Source organism: Aotus nancymaae, unplaced genomic scaffold (genome assembly GCF_030222135.1).
Source record: "Aotus nancymaae isolate 86718 unplaced genomic scaffold, 86718_ANA_hifiasm-v0.15.2.pri h1tg000081l, whole genome shotgun sequence".
Taxonomy (NCBI): Eukaryota; Metazoa; Chordata; class Mammalia; order Primates; family Aotidae; genus Aotus; species Aotus nancymaae.
The window spans coordinates 4,692,043-4,712,357 of record NW_026988496.1 but is presented as its reverse complement, the minus strand read 5'-3'; the positions used below and the strand labels follow the sequence as shown (position 1 = coordinate 4,712,357).

At 36.9% G+C, this 20,315-nt stretch overlaps 2 protein-coding genes across 2 annotated transcripts in view; one reads left to right on the top strand and one right to left on the bottom strand.

Moving 5' to 3' along the window:
• Positions 1-20,315, bottom strand: part of OPHN1 (oligophrenin 1) — a 389,272-nt gene that overhangs the window by 80,923 nt on the left and 288,034 nt on the right. The window lies entirely within an intron of this gene.
• On the top strand, positions 10,551-15,202 carry LOC105722951 (akirin-1-like). Its single transcript, XM_021673175.2, has 3 exons — positions 10,551-10,564; positions 14,588-14,991; positions 15,126-15,202. The coding sequence occupies exons 1-3, from the start codon at positions 10,551-10,553 to the stop codon at positions 15,200-15,202; spliced, it is 495 nt and encodes a 164-aa protein (XP_021528850.2).

Sequence of the window (20,315 nt, the reverse complement as noted above, 5' to 3'; positions counted from 1 at the left end):
TAGGTCTTACATTTATGTCTTTAATCCATCTTGAGTTTATTTTTCTATATGGTATAAGGAAGGGGTCCAGTTTCAGTTTTCTCCATATGGCTAGCCAGTTTTTCCAACACCATATATTAAATAGAGAATCCTTTCCCTATTGCTTGTTTCTGTCAGATGTGTCAAAGATCAGATGGTTGTAGATGTGTGGCATTATTTCTGAGGCCTCTGTTCTGTTCCATTAGTCTATACATCTGTTTTGGTATCAGTACCATGCTGTTTTGGTTACTGTAGCCTTGTAATATAATTTGAAGTCAGGTAGCATGATGCCTCCAGCTTTGTTCTATTTGCTTAGGAATGTCTCGGCTATACAGGATCTTTTTTGGTTCCAAGTGAAATTTAAAGTAGTTTTTTCTAATTCTGTGAAGAAAGTCGATAGTAGCTTGATGCGGCTATCATGGAATTTACAAATTACTTTGGGCAATATGACAATTTCATGATATTAATTCTTAGTGTCCATGAGCATGGAATGTTTTTCCATTTGTTTGTGTCCTCTCTTATTTCCTTGATCAGTGGTTTGAAGTTCTCCTTAAAGAGGTCCCTCACATTCCTTGGAAGTTGTATTCCTAGGTATTTAATTCTCTTTGTAGCAATTGTGAACAGGAGTTCACTCATGATCTGTTCTCTGTTTGTCTATTATTGGTGTATAGGAATTCTTGTGATTTTTGCACATTGATTTTGTATCCTGAGACTTTGCTGAAGGTGCTTATCAGCTTTAGGAGATTTGGGGGTTAGATGATGGGGTCTTCTAAATATACAATCATGTCATCTGCAAACAGAGACAATTTGACTTCCTCTTTTCCTATTTGAATACCCTGTATTTCTTCCTCTTCCCTGATTGCCCTGGCCAGAACTTCTAATACTGTGTTGAATGGGAGTGGTGAGACAGGGCATCCTTGTCTTTTGCCGGTTTTCAAAGGGAATGCCTTCTGGTTTTGCCCATTCAGTATTACATTGGCTGTGGGTTTGTCATAAGTAGCTCTTATTAGTTTGAGATATATTCCATCAATACTAGTTTATTGAAAGTTTTTAGCATGAAGGGGTATTGAATTTTGTCGAAGGCCTTTAATACATCTATTGAGATAATCATGTGGTTTTTGACATTGGTTCTGTTTATGTGATAAATTACATTTATTGATTTGCATATGTTGAACCAGTCTTGCATCCCAGGGATGAAGCCAACTTAATCATGGTGGATAAGCTTTTTGATGTGCTGCTGGATTCAGTTTGCCAGTATTTTATTGAGGATTTTCGCATTGATGTTCATCAAGGATTTTGGCCTGAAATGTTCTTTTTTTTGTGTGTGTGTCTCTGCCAAGTTTTGATATCAGGATGATGCTGGCCTCATAAAATGAGTTAGACAGGAGTCCCTCTTTTTCTATTGTTTGGAATAGTTTCAGAAGGAATGGTATCAGCTCCTCTTTTTACCTCTGGTAGAATTCAGCTGTGAATCAGTCTGGTGCTGGATTTTTTGGTTGGTAGGCTATTACTTACTGCCTCAATTTCAGAACTTGTTATTAGTCTATTCATGGATTTGACTTCTTTCTGGTTTAGACTTGGGAGGGTGTACATGTCCAGGAATTTATCCATTTCTTCTAGGTTTTCTAGTTTATTTGTGTAGAGGTGTTTATATATTCTCTGATAGTAGTTCATATTTCTGTGGAATCAGTGGTGATATCCCCTTTATCATTTTATATTGCATCTATTTAATTCTTATCTCTTTACTTCCTTATTAGTCTGGCTAGCAGTCTATCTATTTTGTTGATCTTTTTAAAAAACCAGCTCCTGAATTCATTGATATTTTTTGAAGGGTTTTTCGTGTCTCTATCTCCTTTAGTTCTGCTCTGATCTTTGTTATTTCTTGTCTTCTGCTAGATTTTGAATTTGTTTGCTCTTGCTTCTCTAGTTCTTTTAATTGTGATGTTAGGGAGTCGATTTTAGATCTTTCCTGCTTTCTCTTGTGGGCATTTAGTGCTATAAATTTCCCTCTAGACAACTGTTTTAAATGTGTCCCAGAGATTCTGGTATGTTGTTTCTTTGTTCTCATTGGTTTCAAAGAACTTATTTCTACCTTAACTTTGTTATTTACCCAGTAGTCATTCAGGAGCAGGTTGCTCAGTTTCCATGTAGTTGTGCGGTTTTGAGTAAGTTTCTTAATCCTGAGTTCTAGTTTGATGGCACTGTGGTCTGAGAGACTGTTATAATTTCCATTCTCTTGCATTTGCTGAGGAGTATTTTACTCCCAATTATGTGGTCAACTTTAGAATAAGTGTGATATGGTGCTGAGAAGAATGTATATTCTGTTGATTTGGGGTGGAGAGTTCTGTAGATGTCTATTAGGTCCTCTTGGTCCAGAGCTGAGTTCAAGTCCTGAATATCCTTGTTAATTTTCTGTCTCGTTGATCTGTCTAATATTGACCATATTTCTACACACTAACAATGAACTAGCTGAAAAAAAATTCAAAAACAATCCCATTTACAATAGTATTAAATAAAGAAAAAAACTTAGGAATACATTTAGCCAAGGAAGTGAATAACTGCTATACTAAAAACTATAAAACACTAATGAAACAAACTAAAGACACAAATAAATGAAAAAATAGCCCATGTTTATGGATTAGAATAACTAATCTTATTAAAATGTGTATACTTCCCAAAGCATTCTCTAAGTTCAATGCAATTCCTATCAAAATTCCAATGTCTTTCTTCACAGAAGTAGAAGAAGATAATCATAAAATTCATATGAAATGACAAAAGACCTCAAATAGTCAAAACAATCTTTAGCGAAAGGACCAAAGGTGAAGGTATCACACTCTCTGACCTCAAAATATATTTTGAAGTTATTATAATCACAACAGCATGGTACTGGCATAAAAATAGGCCAATCAACCAATGGCACAGAATAGAAAGTCCAGACATAAACCCAAGTACTTGCAGTCAGTGGACTTTTTGACAAAGGTGCCAAGAACACTCAATGGGGAAAGAATACTCTAGTCAATAAATGGTGCTGGAAAAACTGGATATTCTCATACAGAAGGAAATTGGACCCTATCTCACACATGTATAAAAGTCAACACAAAATGAGTAAATACTTAACTGTAAGACCAGAAACCACAAAACTACTAGAAGAAAACATAGGTGAAAATCTCCATGACATTTGTCTGTGCAATGATTTCTTGGATAGGACTCTAAAGGTACAAGCAACAAATGTAAACATAGACAAATGGAATTGCACCAAACTAAAAAGCTTCTTCAAAGAAAAGGAAAAAAATAACATAGTGAGGAGAAAACTCATGGATTGGGTAAAAACACTGGCAAACCATAAATCTGATAAGGGGCTGATACCCAAAATTTAAAAGAAACTCAAAAAACTAAATAACAAGAAAAGAAATAACCCAAATAAAAAAGGGTAAGAAAATATGAGGAAAAGTTTCTCCAAAAAAAAAAAAAGAGAGAGCGATACCGGAATCTGCGTACTTGAGAAAGAGAGCGTGCAGCAATTATGAGACACAGCATTGAATTCCATGCTACCCTGTCACAGAGCAGAAAGCAAAACCAGGCTGAACTCAGCTAAGGACAGCCCACACAGGGAACATTTAAACCAGCCCTAGCTAGAGGGGAATCACACATCCCAGTTCTATGCCTTGACACTGCAGGCTAAAGTGCTCTGGATCCCTAAGCAAACCTGAAGGGCACTCTAAGCCACAAGGACTGCAGCTCTTGTATTAGTCCTAGTGTTGAACTGGGCTCAGAGCCAGTGAACCTGGGAGGCATGCAACCTACTGAGACACCAGCCAGGGTGGCAATGGGAGTGCTTGTACCACCCCACACAGCGCAGCTCAAGGCTCGAAAAGAGACCCCTTCCTTCTGCTTGAAGAAATGATGGGGCAAGAGTAAAGAGAACTTTGTCTTGCATCTTGTATACCAGCTCAGCCACAGTAGCATAGGGCATTCATCAGAGTCCTAAGGCCCCTTTTTCAGGCCCTCACTCCCAGACATTTCTACACACACCTGGGGCCAGAAGGCAACCCACTGCCTTGAACGGAAGAACCCAGTCCTGGCAGGACCCATCACATGCTGACTAAGGAACTTTTGGGCCCTAAATAACCAGAAGCAAAACTCGGATATTACTCCTTGGGCCTTAGACGAAAGTTTGTGGGCTTCACGTATGACTCAGCACATCCCAGCTGTGGTAGCTGTGGGGAGAGACTCCTTCTATTTGAGAAAAGTAGAGGGAAAAGTAAAAGGGGACTTAATAAGTCAAAAGAGAAAGTAAGTAAAGAAAACAAGAGTCTTTGCCTAGTAATCCAGAGAAGTCTTCCAGATTTTATTCAAGACCATCAAGGTGGTACCTCTACAAATCTGCAAGAACCACAGAATTACTGGGTATGGGGTGCTCCCTAATGCAGATATGGCTTGGATCAAAACACTCAAGTCCTTTCAAATATCTGGAAAGCCTTCGCAAGAAGGACGGGTACAAACCAGCCCAGACTAAAAAGACTATGCTAACTACTTAACTCTTCGATGCCCAGAAACAGATGAACATTCACAAGCATCAAGACCATTCAAGAAAATATGACCTTCCAAAATGAACTAAATAAGGCATCAGAGACTAATCCTGGAGAAACAGAGATATGAGACATATCAGACAGAGAAATCAAAATAGCTATTTTGAGAAAACTCAAAGAAATTCAACATAATATAGAAAGACATTGAAATAATTTTTAAAATCAAGCAGAAATTCTGGAGTTGAAAAATAAAGTGATATGCAGAAGAATGCATCAGAGTCTTATAATAACAGAAATGATTAAGCAGAAGAAAGAATCAACTTGAAGACAAGCTATTCAAAAATACACATTTAGAAGAGACAAAAGAGAAAAGAATGAAAAACAATGAAGCATGCCTATAGGATCTAGAAAATTATCTCTAAAGGGCAAATATAAGAGTTATTGGCCTTAAAGAGGAGGCTGAGGAAAAGATAGGGGTTGCAAGCTCATTCAATGAGATAGTATCAGTGATATCAATTTTTAAGTACAAGAAGGTGACAGAGTACCAGAGACATTTAACCCAAACAAAAATACCTAAAGGCATTTAATAATCAGACTCCTAAAGATCAACAATAATATATATATGTAAAAAGGATCCTAAAAGCAGCAAGGGGAAAAGAGACAAGCAACATAAAAAGGAGCTCGAATATGTCTGGCAGCAGACTTTTCAGTGGATACCGTACAGGCCAAGAGAGAGTGGCATGTCATATTTAAAGTGCTGAAGGAGAAAAACTCTTATCCTAAAATAGTGTATCTGGTGAAAATGTCCTTCAAACATGAAGGAAAAATAAAGTTCCCAGACAAACAAAAGCTGAGGGATTTCATCAATACCTGATCTATCCTACAAGACTGCTAAAGGGAGTACTTCAATCAGAAAGAGAAGAACAGTAATGAGCACTAAGAAATCATCTGAAGATATAAAACTCACTGGTAATAGTAAGTACACAGAAAAACACAGAATATTATAGCACCATAACTGTAATGTGTGAACTACTCTTAAGTAGAAAGACTCAACAATGAGCCAATCAAAAGTAATACCTACAACAACTTTTAAAGACATAGAGAGTAAAATAAGACATAAATAGAAACAACAAAAAGCTGAAAAGTGGGCAGACAAAATTATGGTATAGAGGTTTTATTAGTTTTCTTTTTCCTTTTTTGTTTGTTTATGTGATCAGTTTTAAGTTGTCATCAGTTTAAAATAATGGATAAGAGAGAATTTGCAAACTTCATAATAACCTCAAATCAAAAAAGATACAATGGTTACACAAAAAATAAAAAGTAAGAAATTAAAATCATACCACCAGAGAAAATGAACTTCACTAAAAAGACAGGATGAAAAGAAGGAAGACAAGACCACAAAACAAACAGAAAACAAATAATAAAATGGGAGGGGGCAAATCATTACTTATCAATAATAACATTGAATGTAAAAGGACAAAACTCTCCAATCAAAAGACATACAATAACTGAATGGATTAAAAAAATAAGAGACTCTTGCCTACAAAAAATGCATTTCTCCTGTAAAGACACACATAGACTGAAAATAAAAGGACGGAAAAGAGATATTCCATGCCAATGGAAACCAAAAAAGAACAAAGTAGCTATACTTATATTTAAAAAAATAGATTTCAAGACGAAAACTTTAAGAGACAAAGGTCATCTGTCTTGTAGGACAGATCTCGTACCGATGAAATCCTTCAGCTTTTGTTTGTATGGGAAAGTCTTTATTTCTCTTTCATGTTTGAAGGACATTTTCACTGGATATACTATTCTAGAATAAAAGTTATTTTTTCCTTCAGTACTTTAAATCTTCAGAAGATCACTATGACCCCGTAATGATAAAGGGGTCAATTGAGCAAGAGCAAATAACAATTTTAAATATAATACACCCAATGCTGGAGCACCCAAACATATAAATATTATTAGAGCTAAAGGGAGAGGTAGATTTCAATACAATAACAGCTAAACACTTCAATACCCCACTTTCAGCATTAAACAAATCTCCCAGATGGAAAATCAACAAAGAAGCATTGGACTTAATCTGCACTATGGACCAAATGGATCTAGCAGATATTTACAGAATATCTCATGTAACGGCTACAGAATACACATTCTTCACCTCAGCACATGGATCATTCTCAAGGACAAACCATATGTTAGGTCACAAAACAAGTTTTTTTTTGAGACAAGATCTCACTCCATCATCCAGGCTGGAATGCAGTGGCTCACTGCAGTTTCAGCCTCCTAGGCTCAAGCAGTCCTACCATCTCAGCCCCGCCCCTACCCCTAACCCCCAGTAGCTGGGACTACAAGTGTGTGCCACCACATCTGGATAATATTTTGTACTTTTAGTAGGGACAGGGTTTCATTATGTTTCCCAGGCTGGTCTCGAACCCCTGGACTCAAGCGATCTGCCCATCTCAGCCTCCCAAAGTTCTAGGATTACAAGTATGAGCCACTGCACCCAGCCATAAAGCAAGTCTTAAAACATTAAAAAATAATAATATCAAGCATCTTCTCTGACCACAATGGAAAAAAAAAAAGCTAGAAATCAATAACAAGAGGAATTTTGGAAACTATACAAACACATGGAAATTAATATTCTCCTGAATGATCAGTGAACTAAAGGCAAAATTAAGAAGAAAATTTTTAAAACAAATGATAATGGAAATGCAATATACTAAAACCTATGGGAAACAGTAAAAGCAGTACTAAGATGAAAGGTTATAGCTATAATGCGTACATCAAAAAGAATATCTTCAAATAAATAACCTAACGATGCATCTCAATGAACTAGAAAAGCAAGAGCAAACCAAACCCAAAATTAGTAGAAGAAATAATTAAGATCAGAGCAGAAATAAAATGAATTTGAAAGTATAATACAAAAATATCAATAAAACAAAAAGTTGGTTTTCTGAAAAGATACATAAAATCGACAAACCTTTAGCCACATTAAGATGAAAAGAGAGAATATCCCAATAAATAAAATCAGAGATGAGAAAGGAGACATTACAACTGATACTGCAGAAATTCAAAGGGTAATTAGTTGCTACTATGAGGAACTATATGCCAATAAATTGGAAAACTAGAAGAAATGGATAAATTCCTAGACACATACAACCTATCAAGATTGAACCAGGAATAAATCCAAAACATGAACTGACCAATAACAAGGAACAAGATCAAAGGCATAATAAAAAGCCTTAATAACTAAGAAAAGTCTGGGACCTAATGGCTTTACTGCTGAATTCTACCAAACATTTAAAGAACAACTAATACCAAATCTACTCAAACTATTCTGAAAAACTAGAGCGGGGGAGTACTTCCAAACTCATTCTACAAGGCCAATATTACCCTGATATCAAAACCAGACAAAGACTCATCAAAAAAAACAAACAGACAAACTATTGGCCATTACTATTGATCAATATATATAAACAAACCTCAGCAAAATACTAGCAAGCCAAATTCAACAACAAATTTTAAAAATTCCTTATCATGGCCAAGTGGGATTTATCTCAGGGATGCAAGAATGGTTCAACATACACATATAAATCATATCATATCATCATACATCATACCAATAAAATGGAGGACAAAAACCATACAATCATTTCAATTGATACTGAAAAAAGCATTTGATAAAATTCAATATCCCTTCAGGATAAAACCCCTCAAAAATCTAGGTATAGAAAAATCATGGCCCTGCCCAAAGCCTGTTCCATTTTCAGTGTAAGTCAACACCAATTTAGCCATGTGTCTGTTTAGGATCCCTAATATTCACAAGACACTGTCAACTCCAATTTCAGCTTGATTGTATAGCATATTGGTCTACACTTATCTGACAAGATGATGATTTGTCATCTCAGAGAATGACAATTCCAGCTTTATAGTATGCAATTCTTCTTTTCTTTTTTTTTAAGACAGAGTTTCACTCTGTTGCCCAGGCTGGAGTGCAGTGGTGCGATGTCGGCTCACTGCAACGTCTGCCTCCCAGGTTCAAGCGATTCTCATGCCTCAGCCTCCTGAGTAGCTGAGATTACAAGTGTGTCCCACCACACCTGGATAATTTTTGTGTTTTTAGAAGAGGCAGGGTTTCGCCACATTGGCTAGGATGGTCCTGAACTCCTGACCTCAAGTGATCCACCTGCCTTGGCCTCTCAAACTGGTAGGATTATAGGCATAAGCCACCATGCTCAGCAATAGTCTGTAATTCTTATACACATCTTTGTGACAAGACAGTATTCATAGAGGATTGCCCGAAGAACATGCAGTCCCTCTGTTCCTCTAGGTTGGTCACTGTGAACCACTCTTTTCCACCCAAAAATACCCTACTCTCTGAATCCGTGGCTCACCACAGCAGTGATTATTGGAAGAATTTTTAACTTTTTTACTCATTTGTATGTGAAATTTTTGTGCAAGAACTCACACTGATATCTTACAAACTCAAATTTGACTCTTGCTTGTCTATAAACCAATCAAAATAACAAACTAAAAAAGTTCTTAGGTCTGTGGATCTCATGAAGATAGAGAGTAGATTGGTGAGTATCAGAGGACAGGAAGGGTAGGAGAAAGGATGAAGAAGAAAAAAACATTCCTCCATAAAAAGAGTATTAGGTTTAGGAAAAGTCAATGTAGTTCAATAGAAGGAAAACTCTTTGAAGAATCAGAATATAGGAATCCTTCTGGAAAAAAGCATTTACAGTGAGAAACACAAGGTTTTAGAACTTTGTTGATGTACGATGACAATGTGATTAAAAGGTGGCTGCAATGAAATACAAATGATAACGAAAGACAAAAATTATTCTTAGCCTAAGAATAAAGGAATACTTTTTTTTTTTTCAGAATACTTCTTTAAGCTAATAAAGATCTACTATAATGTGCTGGTAAATAACAGGTCGACAGAGAAGGTGGGGAGCGCTGATTTTAGCATATGTCAATTTCAATGACGTGAACAGTCCAACCATGGCTGATTTGAACTGATCAATATAGTGTCAATGAATGTGAAGTTGGGAAAAGATGTTTACAGTTACACCTTTGGAGCTGGTATGAGCTGCCTCCAACACACCATTGAGTCAATCTCAATGATCAGCTCATATCACCATTAATGGTGCAATACGAGAAGCTTATGATCAGAAGCCAAAAAAGGATGTCTGCTATCACTAGTACTACTTATCATTTGGTCAGAGTGTCTAGAACAATGATTCTTAAATATAGCTTCTAGAAACATCTGAGAAGCTTTTAAAAATAACAATACCCAGGTTCCACCTACATCAGGTAAACCAGAATCTGTAATTCAGATGAATCCTGATATTTTTTTAAAACTCTTCACTGAGTTTAATGAATAGCAAAGGTGGTGAGGCACTGGGTTCTCAATATAATTTTAAAAAGAAACAAAAACAGAAAAGTTAAATCTATTGGAAAGGAGATAGAATAATCATTATTTACCTAGCATATAACTGTCTAACTGAAAAATGCAAGAGAAACTACTGATACCTTTTTTTTCTTTGTAGAAAGGGTCTCATTCTGTCACCCAGGCTACAGTGCAATGGTGTGGTCATGGTTCACTGCAGCCTCAGACTCCTGGGCTCAAGGGACCCCTCCTCCTCTGCCTCCCAATTAGATAGGACTATAGGCCTGCACCACCATGCCCGGCAATTTTTCTATTTTTTATTTTTGTAGAGATGGGGTCTCATTATGTTTCCCAGGCTGGTCTAGAACTCCTAGGCTCAGGTGATCCTCCTGCATTGGCTTCACAAAGTGCTAGAATTACAAGCATGAGCCACCATGCTTAGCCCTATTGATAAATTTTTAACATTAACAAGAAAGCTTGTTAAAATTTCTGGTCAGTGAATAAAGATATAAAAGTCATAAGCATCCTATATACTAGTAATAGGCACTTCAAAATTGTAATAGAAAAAACGGCACTGTGTGTGTGTGTGTATGTGTGTGCGTGCGCGCATGCACGCACGTGCGTATGAGAGAGCAAGAGAGGAGAGAGATTTATTTAAGTCTCAGAATTAAATAAATAAATATGCAGGACTTACCTAAGAAAAGTATTACACACAAAAAAAACTTGTGAAAATGAAAAACAAAATTTTGTGATCCTGGATAGAAAGACTAAATATTGCAAGTTGTCAACTTGATTCCAATTAATTAATAGATTTAGTATAATTGTAATCAAAATGCCAACAAGCTAATTTTCTGGAATGTGATAAAATAATGTAAAGTCTACATGTAATAATAAAGTAGCAAAATAAATGAAACATTTTTTAAACAGAATAATTGTGGAAGGTTTGTGCTACTCAAAAGGAAAATGATTAATAATGTGGCATGGTCATAGTAGTATTATAGTAGAATAGTTAGGCCAGTGGAAAAAAATGAAAGCTCAGAATAAGACCATTGTGTAAATATAAGAACTTAATGTACAGTAAAAGCAGCATTTTAAATTGGTGGGAAAAAAAGCAGAATTGTTTAAAAAAAAATGGAATATAGACAATTAACTATTTGGGAAAAAATAAGATCTCTATTTCACAACCAAACAACACATTCAATTTCAAGTGCATGGAGGAGATAAAATGTAAAATACAACCACTAAACAATACAAAGAAAACAGAAGTGAATTTTAATAGGTTCTTGGGTTAAGGAATGACTTTCTAAACATATGGAGAAAATAAAGCTTTGAATGCACCCTGGAGCATGCCACGTATCTAGAGCAAGGGTGATAAGCTCTAAAAACTAGCACAGAGATGACCACTTAAGAGCTGTACTGGGGTCATGATTTGGTAGGGTATGCATTAAACTTTGTATCTCAAAACTGAGTCTACAGCCAGGTACCAAATTGCATGAGAGTCACCTGGGGAGATGATTAAAATGCAGATTCCTTGATCCCAATGCAAGAGATTAATTCATTGGGTCCATGATGAGGACTGGCAGTTCATATTTAAAAAAACCAATTATGTCTCAAAGGTGATTCTAGGATGAGGCTGGTTTGTAGAATTGCTGTCTAAATATTTCTAAGTCATCTACCACGTAATGTGATGGATAATAAGATTGGAAGTAAAAATAATCAAAGTAAATATATTGGTAAAGATTCTGACCACCACACTCAAATAAAAACACAATGCTATTTTTAAATTCAGAGACAAAACAACTATAGAAAGTTACAATGGCTCACTGAAAGTACGTAGATCATGTCAGAGTGCCCCAGTTAATTCAGGAAATGGTAGATAATATAATACTACTGTGAAAAATCTAGTTGCATGAATAGTAAGCCCAGCTCTAATTGCAGTTGATAAAACAGATCGAGTGAGAGGAAAAACAAGTGACTAACAGAAAGTGTGGGCAGAAATAAGCCCATAACGCTCTGACATAAGCCAGGAAGGCAGTAATGACTAATGTGAAGATTGATTAGTTTCACCAAGTTACGTTCTTGCCAGTCGTATTTTAAGCTCTTAATCATCACCCCTCATCTTCAATTATAAAACCCAGGGATGCCAGAATAAAGGATGCCAGAATAAAGGAAAGGCCACTTGTTCTTTCGTTATTGCTGTTTATAAGACAAGTGTGTGTACTAAGTAAAGAAAATCCAACCACTGAACAACAAATGCTATAATCCGTGGAGGTGGAACATTTCCAAAAACTTAATAACTAATATTGGCACAAGGTTTTGTTACTCAATAGAGATGCTGGCTGTAACCACCAGAAATAGCCACACAGGCACCTACTAGCGATTTCAGGCCAGGCTTCTAATATATATGTAAAAGAGAAAGGTGCTACCTGAAAAAAGGGTGGAGGCTACCCTAGTTAGCAGCTTAAAATAAATCCATACACTCATTGATTCTCCCTGTATTCAAACTATATCAAGATTATTAATAATATTTATAACCTTGAGGCAAAAATTATATTTTGGCAAATCTACCCAAAGTATGTATTGGGATTAACTTAGGCACAAATATGTCATTATATAAAAGAAAAAAACTAGCATGCTAAAGAGAGAAATTATTGAAAACATTATGGTATATTTTGGTATCATAATATCATATAGCCATTAAAATATTTAAAGTATTTTTATCCACATGGAAAACACTGTTAAGACAATTGTGACTATGTAAATCAAAATTTCCAAACACATCCTCCACAAAACAATACAGAGCCACCAGAAAAACATAAAGCCATGCCCTTCATGTAACAAAAAGGAACAAAATACCCATATAATAAAAGACTTAAATATTAAATAGAAAGTAGGAAAAAAACAAGAAATCCCAGCAAGTTATCACACATATTACTTCTATAGGTCTTTCCAGGGAGCAAGGACAATGCTGAAATGAGTGTGTTAATGAGAAAAGAAGGGGCTGGTAGCCTAAGATTAATCTGAAATCACAACCAGAAAGACAAAGTCCACACAAAGCATAAAAATAATGACAAGCTGGGGTAGATTAGAGCCTTGGGAAAAAGTTTTCTATGCAGTCTTCAAAAGGCAGACATTGAAAGGTATCATTTGTAAGAGATAAGGTGGCAAAAATAAGGGAGACGTACCCTGTGAAGACTGGGTGGTTAAAGAAATGTGAAGCAAAAGAGGAGAATTCAGGGATGGTCAAAGGTCTACCAGGCAAATGGAATCAATATCAGACAAAATAGATTTCAAGCCAAAAAGCATTAAATAAAACAAAGAACACTTTATTTTATTTATTTATTTATTTGGGAGGAAGTTTTGCTCTGTGGCCCAGGCTGGAGTTTAGTGGTGCAATCTCAGCTCACTACAACCTCCCACCTCCAAGGTTCAAGCAATTCTCGTGCCTTAGCGTTCCCAAGTAGCTGGCACTACAGGCACACGCCACCATACCCGGCTAATTTTTGTATTTTTAGTAGAGACGGGGTTTTGGCATGCAGGCCAGGCTAGTCTTGAACTCCTGGCCTCAAGGGATCCACCTGCCTCAGCCTCCCAAAGTGCTGGGATTACAGGCATGAGCCACTGTGCCTGGCCGCAAAGAACACTTTAAACGCTAAAAACCACTGTCCAAATAAAGATATGGCAGTTTTTAAATAGCTGTGCATCAAGTAATATAGCCACCACCTTTATAAAGCAAAAATACAGGAGATGCAAGGAGAGATATATAAAAGAACACTAAAAATAAGAAACTTTAACACATAATTTTCATTAAACAACAAATCAAGTGGATAAATAGTAAGTAAAGATGTAGAAGACCTAAATAACAATCTTACAGATAATATATCAGATTTTATGTCCTGGTAATAGAGACTGCACTTCTCAATTTCACATGAAACACTAACCAAAAGTGATCATATATTAGGTTACCAAAAAAAAAATCGGTAAGTTCCATAAAGTTGACATGTTATAAACATTATCTAATAATAATGCGATAAAGCTAGAAATCACTTTTTAAATCCATTCCACACGAGAAATTTTAAGCTTTCTCTTAAATAATTCTTTAAAGAAAGAAATACAAATTATAATCACAGAATGTTTTTAAAACATGATCACGAAAACACTACATATCAAAATCTATGAGATATATTTAATGAGGTGATTAGAGGAAAATTCACTAACTTAAACATGTTCATCAATAAAAGAATTAAAAATAAATTACATTCTTAGCTAAAAAGGCAAAAGAAACAACAAAGCAAATGAAAAGGAAAACAGTAACATAAGAGCAGAAATTAATGAGGTAGAGAATAGAAAAACAGATCTAATGCTAAATCAAAATCACAATTTTCTGAAAAAAATTAACAAAGACAAGCCACAACCTAACTTTATCAAAAAAGAAGAAATATACAAGCAAGTACGAATATACCAGGGGTGACAAATAAATTTAAATGTCAGGAGAATTCAGCAATACAGAATCCACAAATAAAAAGGACTAGCTTGTATCTCAATAGAAAAAGAAACAAAGGACTTGGCTGGCGAGCCCCTGGTGAGGAGCCGGAGCTTGGGCCGCACTTAGCACGGCGTCCGCTCCCGGTCCCTGGCCCCTCAGCGGCCTGGTCAGCGGGGCGACGCTGCAGCGGCCCACGGAGTTCGGGAAGGGCTACAGAGTCCCGGTTTCCCCGAAGCGGCGGCGTGGCGCCCCTCTGCCCGGCCCCACTTCGGGCCTCAGGCACTGGGACGACAAGCCGTCGTCGTCGTCGCCGCCGCCGCCGCCGCCGCCGCCGCCGCCGCTTCAGATGCAGACCCCACCGCCAAGTCTGCAGCAGCCCGCCCCACCCGGCAGCGAGCGGCGCCTTCCAACTCCGGAGCAAATTTTTCAGAACATGAAACAAGAATCTAGTCGTTATCAGAGGTGGAGACATTTAGAAGTTGTTCTTAATCAGAGTGAAGCTTGTGCTTCGGAAAGTCAACCTCACTCCTCAGCACTCATAGCACCTGGCTCTCCAGGTTCCTAATGGATAAGGAAGGACAAGCCCATCTTTACCCTCTGACAAATTGGAGTAACGCGAGCATGTCTTAGACTATGAAGATAAGGTTTGGGAGGAGTATGAGCAAATCCTCAATACTAAACTAGCGGAACAATATGAATGAATCTTTTGTGAAATTCACACATGATCAGATTATGCAGCGGTATGGGACAAAGCCAACAAGCTATGTGTCCTGAAGCTTTGTTGCATATCTGGGTACCAGGTTTGATCCCAAGAGATGGCTGCTGTACACTTTCTGCAACTGGTATGATATCACATTTCAGCTCTACCTTTGCATCCTGAGAACAGCTGAACGTTTCTGCGTGTTCATCAACTTGAAAAACATTAAAACTTTCTGATTGCCACAGGCATTTTCTTTCTTTTTTGCAGGTCCAGTAAACAGCTGTGCCCTACTGTGAAAGAGTTTCCAAACAAAATTACCTTGAGCAGCAGTTTAGCAAAATATGCCTTCGGTGGCACTCAACAGATGGAGTTTGCCCAAGCACAATTCTGTAAGAAGTGTGTGAGAGTGTGTGTATGTGTATTTCAAGTTATTATTTGCATTGTGCAAATTGTTTTTTGATCTTGGGGATTCTGGCTGTGAGTCTGATGCACAACAATTATGGTTAAAAACATTTGCTTGGCCGGGCACTGTGGCTCATGCCTGTAATCCCAGCACTCTGGGAGGCAGAGGTGGTGGATCACCTGAGGTCAGGAGTCTGAGGCCAGCTTGACCAATATGGCGAAACCCCATCTCTACTAAAAATACAAAAATCACCTGGGCATGGTGGCAGGTGCCTGTAGTCCCAGCTACTCAGAAGGCTGAGGCAGGAGAATCACTTGAACCTGGGAGGCGGAGGTTGCAGTGAGCCAACATTGCACCATTGCACTCCAGCCTGGGTGACAGAGCAAGACTCCGTATCAAAACAAACAAACAAACAAACAAAAAAAACAAAAAAAAAACCCTCAACAACAACAAAAAAATATTTGTTTGGTCTACAGAAGATCATTAACATGTGAGACTATATAAGTTGCAACAGTGGATTGTTTTTATGTGTAGGTATTATTGTTAAATACAGGGACTGTTTTCAGGTACAGAATATGAATCACAGCTGTGATTATGATAATAGAGCAAAGGACATTAGCTGTGATTATGATAATATAGCGAAGGTCTGCTGTCCTAGACCTACAAATGTGTGGTGAGAAATCAGAACAAACTGGAGATGGGCCATTGACACATGGACTCTGCCTAAGCATGTTAGAAAAAGTACTTTGACTCTAAGTCTTAAAATACTCACATAGAGTCAGCACTCACCTCATTCACACAATCACAGAGCTCCCTGGACACTGAAGCCCTAGAGGGAAAAGGTCTACCCTGGAGCAGGGGCATCAAGGTTTGCTTGGGATCATAACAGGTGAGCTCAGAGCCTCGCCTGGGCCAGGGCCAGGCCCCGGCAGCACTACTACTTGAGGGGAGCCACTTCATCTTTGTATCAGTTATTAAAAACAGAATTTGGATCCTTTGGTCAGGTTCTCCCAAATTCATTTGAGGTATCCATGGTCAACTGCTTGAGCTCTTTTTTGGCAACCCCCTGCCTGAAGTCACATATAGGCTGTTCATCACCTTGTTTCCAAGGCTGAGGAACAGAAAATAGCCTCTGTTTAGAGCAGGTGGAAGTATACATCTACTTTTTACTGAGACTTGTTCTGGGCCATATTTTACAAAATGCCTTGTTTCCTTTATTGTTTCTGGAAAGGAAAGTTCTATTTATATCCTTTTAGTTTGAATATAGACTAGTTTAATTAGGACTTCTTTTGAAAAAAACTGAGTTTAATTCAAATGTATGCCAATATCTACCAAAGTAAGGTAATATTGAGAGACAGTTGTTTTGATCAGATGGCTTAGAGAAATTTCTGGAATATTCACATTCAAATATTCCTTATTAATGAATGTCTTTGACTTAAATCTAACCAAAAACTGCAACATGATTCTTTGTACATTTTCATTATACAGTGTTAGCAAGCTTAGTTGCAAGTTATTTGTTTACCTCGCCTTCCCCCCCAAAAAAAAAGAAAGAAAGAAAAGAAACAATAAGGAAGCCAGTGAAAGTAAAGTGGAATAAAGAAGAGAGTATTAAAAATGATGAGATCAAAAGAAGTAACAGGGTATTGGTGGGAGGGGCGGGGGCTATTACATAGGGCTTTTGGGCTATTGGAAGGACTTTTGCTTTTACTTTAAATGAGATGAAAAACTACTGGTGAGTTTTAAACAAAGGAATGGTCTGCTCTGACCTCACATGAATACAAAAGAACAGTGTAGCGGCTGTGGAGACAACAGTAAAAGGGTAACAGGAACAGCAGAGAAAAGAGACACATAAAAGGTCTATTGCAATAACATGGAACAAAAATGGCTGTGGTTTAAATTTTAGTAAAACTGGTGGAGGTGACTAGAAGTGAACAGACTATGTATGATTTGAAATAAGAGCCTACAGAATTTGTTGATAGATTCGATGTCAGAAATCATAGATGACTAAAGTTTTTAGTCTGAGAGAGTAGAAGAAACTGAAATGGAAAAGCTTATAGAGTAGGCTTGCAGGGAAAAATCAATAGTTCATGTTGGACATGCCTTTGTAACTGTCTAATAGACAGTTTGAAAATGTGTACTAGAAATTGAGTGAAGATGTCAAATAAGAAATTACATACATGGGTCAGAAGGTCAAGGGAGAGATCTGAGCTGGAGAAATAAATCTGGAAGTCATTACTTCCTTTAACAAATATGTATTGAGTGTCATCCCTAAGTTAGGTGTTGTTCTGAACTCTGTGCTGTCCAATAGGACCACTACTAGCTACATATGGTATTTAAAATTTTAATTAAAATTAAATATTATTAAATACAAAGTTCCTTATTCTAACTAGCCATGTTTCAAAAGGACATAGCCACATGTGCCTAGTGCCTCCCAATATTGGACAGAATATATAAGGAGCATTTCCATCAGCACAAAAAGTTCTCTAGATTGTGCGATGTTGGGTTCCATAGGCCAAGATAAAATACATATATATATATATGTATACACATACATATACACATACATATATAAAACAAAGAAACAAAGCCAAGTGTAACAAGTCACAATTTTAGTAATAAAAATGGCAGTGTTTAAGATCATAGATGCTAGTGTCAAAATATCTAAATTCAAATTCTGGATCTACTTTTTGAAATTTACTTAAATTTTGTGTCTTATTTTCTTCATCTGTAAAATGGAATAATAAAACCTAACTCATAAACATGATGTGAGGTTTAAATAAGCAAAAATTTTCATAGTGCTTACTATAAACCATGGCATATAGTAAGTGCTGTATCAGTGGTATGTTTTTGTGTTGTGATTAAACCACAGTGACAAATTTGCTGGTTATAGTATTTTGAATAAGAAATTAGATGGACAAGTAAATATGTGTAAAAATATTTCTGCTGTATGTAAAGTTCTTGAATACTATATCTACTATGAATATGAGGAAGTATATATGGGAGGAGTGACACAATATGAGGCAGGATGGGCCAAGATGTTAGCATTTGCCAGGACCAACTCTGCCAATTTACATTGTATTGGCCAAACATAACAGCAATCTTTCATACAGTGAATGGTTATAGGTAATATTAAATGAGCCTGTATCAACAAAAACATGAGTTAAATCACAGGAAAGGAAATACAAGGGGCTAATTTATGAAGAGCATTTTATGTGTGCACTTTGGCAACACATACATAAAGAGCATGTTAGAATGTGAATTTGCATTTGTTTACCTGGATAAGCCTGGGTAAAGACATGCTGGGCTTGTGGCCCATCTGCCAACTCTAGTCAACAATATGGAGACCTTAGAAGATAAAGATTAATAAATCTACATCTATCTCTGTCCCCATATATAATAAACAATAATAAATTTAATTATTTTTCTAAAAACCTAAAAAAAAAATGACTCCTATCTCAAAATCAAGCATTTCTGGCCCAACCTGACACTGATGGATAAAATATATTAGCCAAGAGAAAAATGAAATCATCAGAGGGGGCTGAGAAAGTCGCTTGGGCTCTGACTAAAGGTTCTTTGAAGTCAGACCTTCCTAAGCACATTCCATCTAAACTATTCCACGAGCTAAACCTGCTACTGGTTTGACTAAGACTAGAACTGACATCTTGTAAAGGATTACTGTAACTATATATTGTTTGGCTAGCTGGGCCTGTATGTATGTATATGTGTGTATATGAGTGAAATAGTTGTGCATTAGAAAACTTTAATAATCGGGATTCTGTATTCTTTAATTCCCTGGTGTCACATCTGTAGAAGTTATATTGACATTTTTATTAAATTAGATAGGATATGAGTAACATTTTATTCATGACCTAACCTGTTCTTCCCCGTGCACAGGCTTACCACCTCTCGAGTGCAGTACAGAAAGGTATACTTTTCCATAAATGCCTTCTATGCCAGATCTAAGGAGGAGACATACACATACAAAAAAACTATTTTTTTTTTCACAGAGAAACTATTAAACTTGACAAAAATGATGTCCAGCTTATCATGGGCCACCGCATGGGGTCCTAATTTTGAAAGTATCTATCTCATATTGATTAAAATACCAAGACCCTTGGCCAGATCCCAAGGACAGATCATATAAAAACATGAGATTGGTGAGCATGTCTACACAGCCCCCCAGGCATGCTGCTGATTGATTCACTGCCTCTTTGTTGGTATCTGGGTGACAGCCTCAACTCTCCATAGATGTTTTAAGTGGAAACCAGTATAAATTACATGATCTTCACATCACTCAGTTGGAAGAGAGGTTGTAAGAGGAATATTATTTAGCTTCGACTTTGAAAATGCATGTGATGTGTATCTATGGGCACATACACATGTACATTTCAAGGAAGAGGGGTACAGAAACACAGAGCCAATGTGATACATGAGTCTGCTAACGAGAAATCGAGATGGACACTAAATCCTGTTTATAAAATCATAGTGCTATGAAAAACATAAAAGAGCTGAACAATACAAGTTCATATATTGTATGAATATATGGGCTGCTACATATGGCCACACAGACTACTCGTTGTACAGCACCATAACAATCATCATTCAAAAGCCTACAAGATAAACAGTGACCCCTGGAGTAGAACAATATGGCAGCCCTGGCTATACCATACAAGACAATGGAGAAATAAAAATATAGTACCATAATAATTAATGTGCACCGAATACCTACTCAAAGACAGACACTGTTCAAAATGCTGTACACACATTGAATTTGGTTATTCCTC

Coding starts and splice junctions, on each gene's coding strand:
- LOC105722951 (XM_021673175.2), top strand. Junction 14,992..15,125: donor ACCTGGCTCTCCAGGTTCCT/AATGGATAAGGA, acceptor GGAACAATATGA/ATGAATCTTTTGTGAAATTC.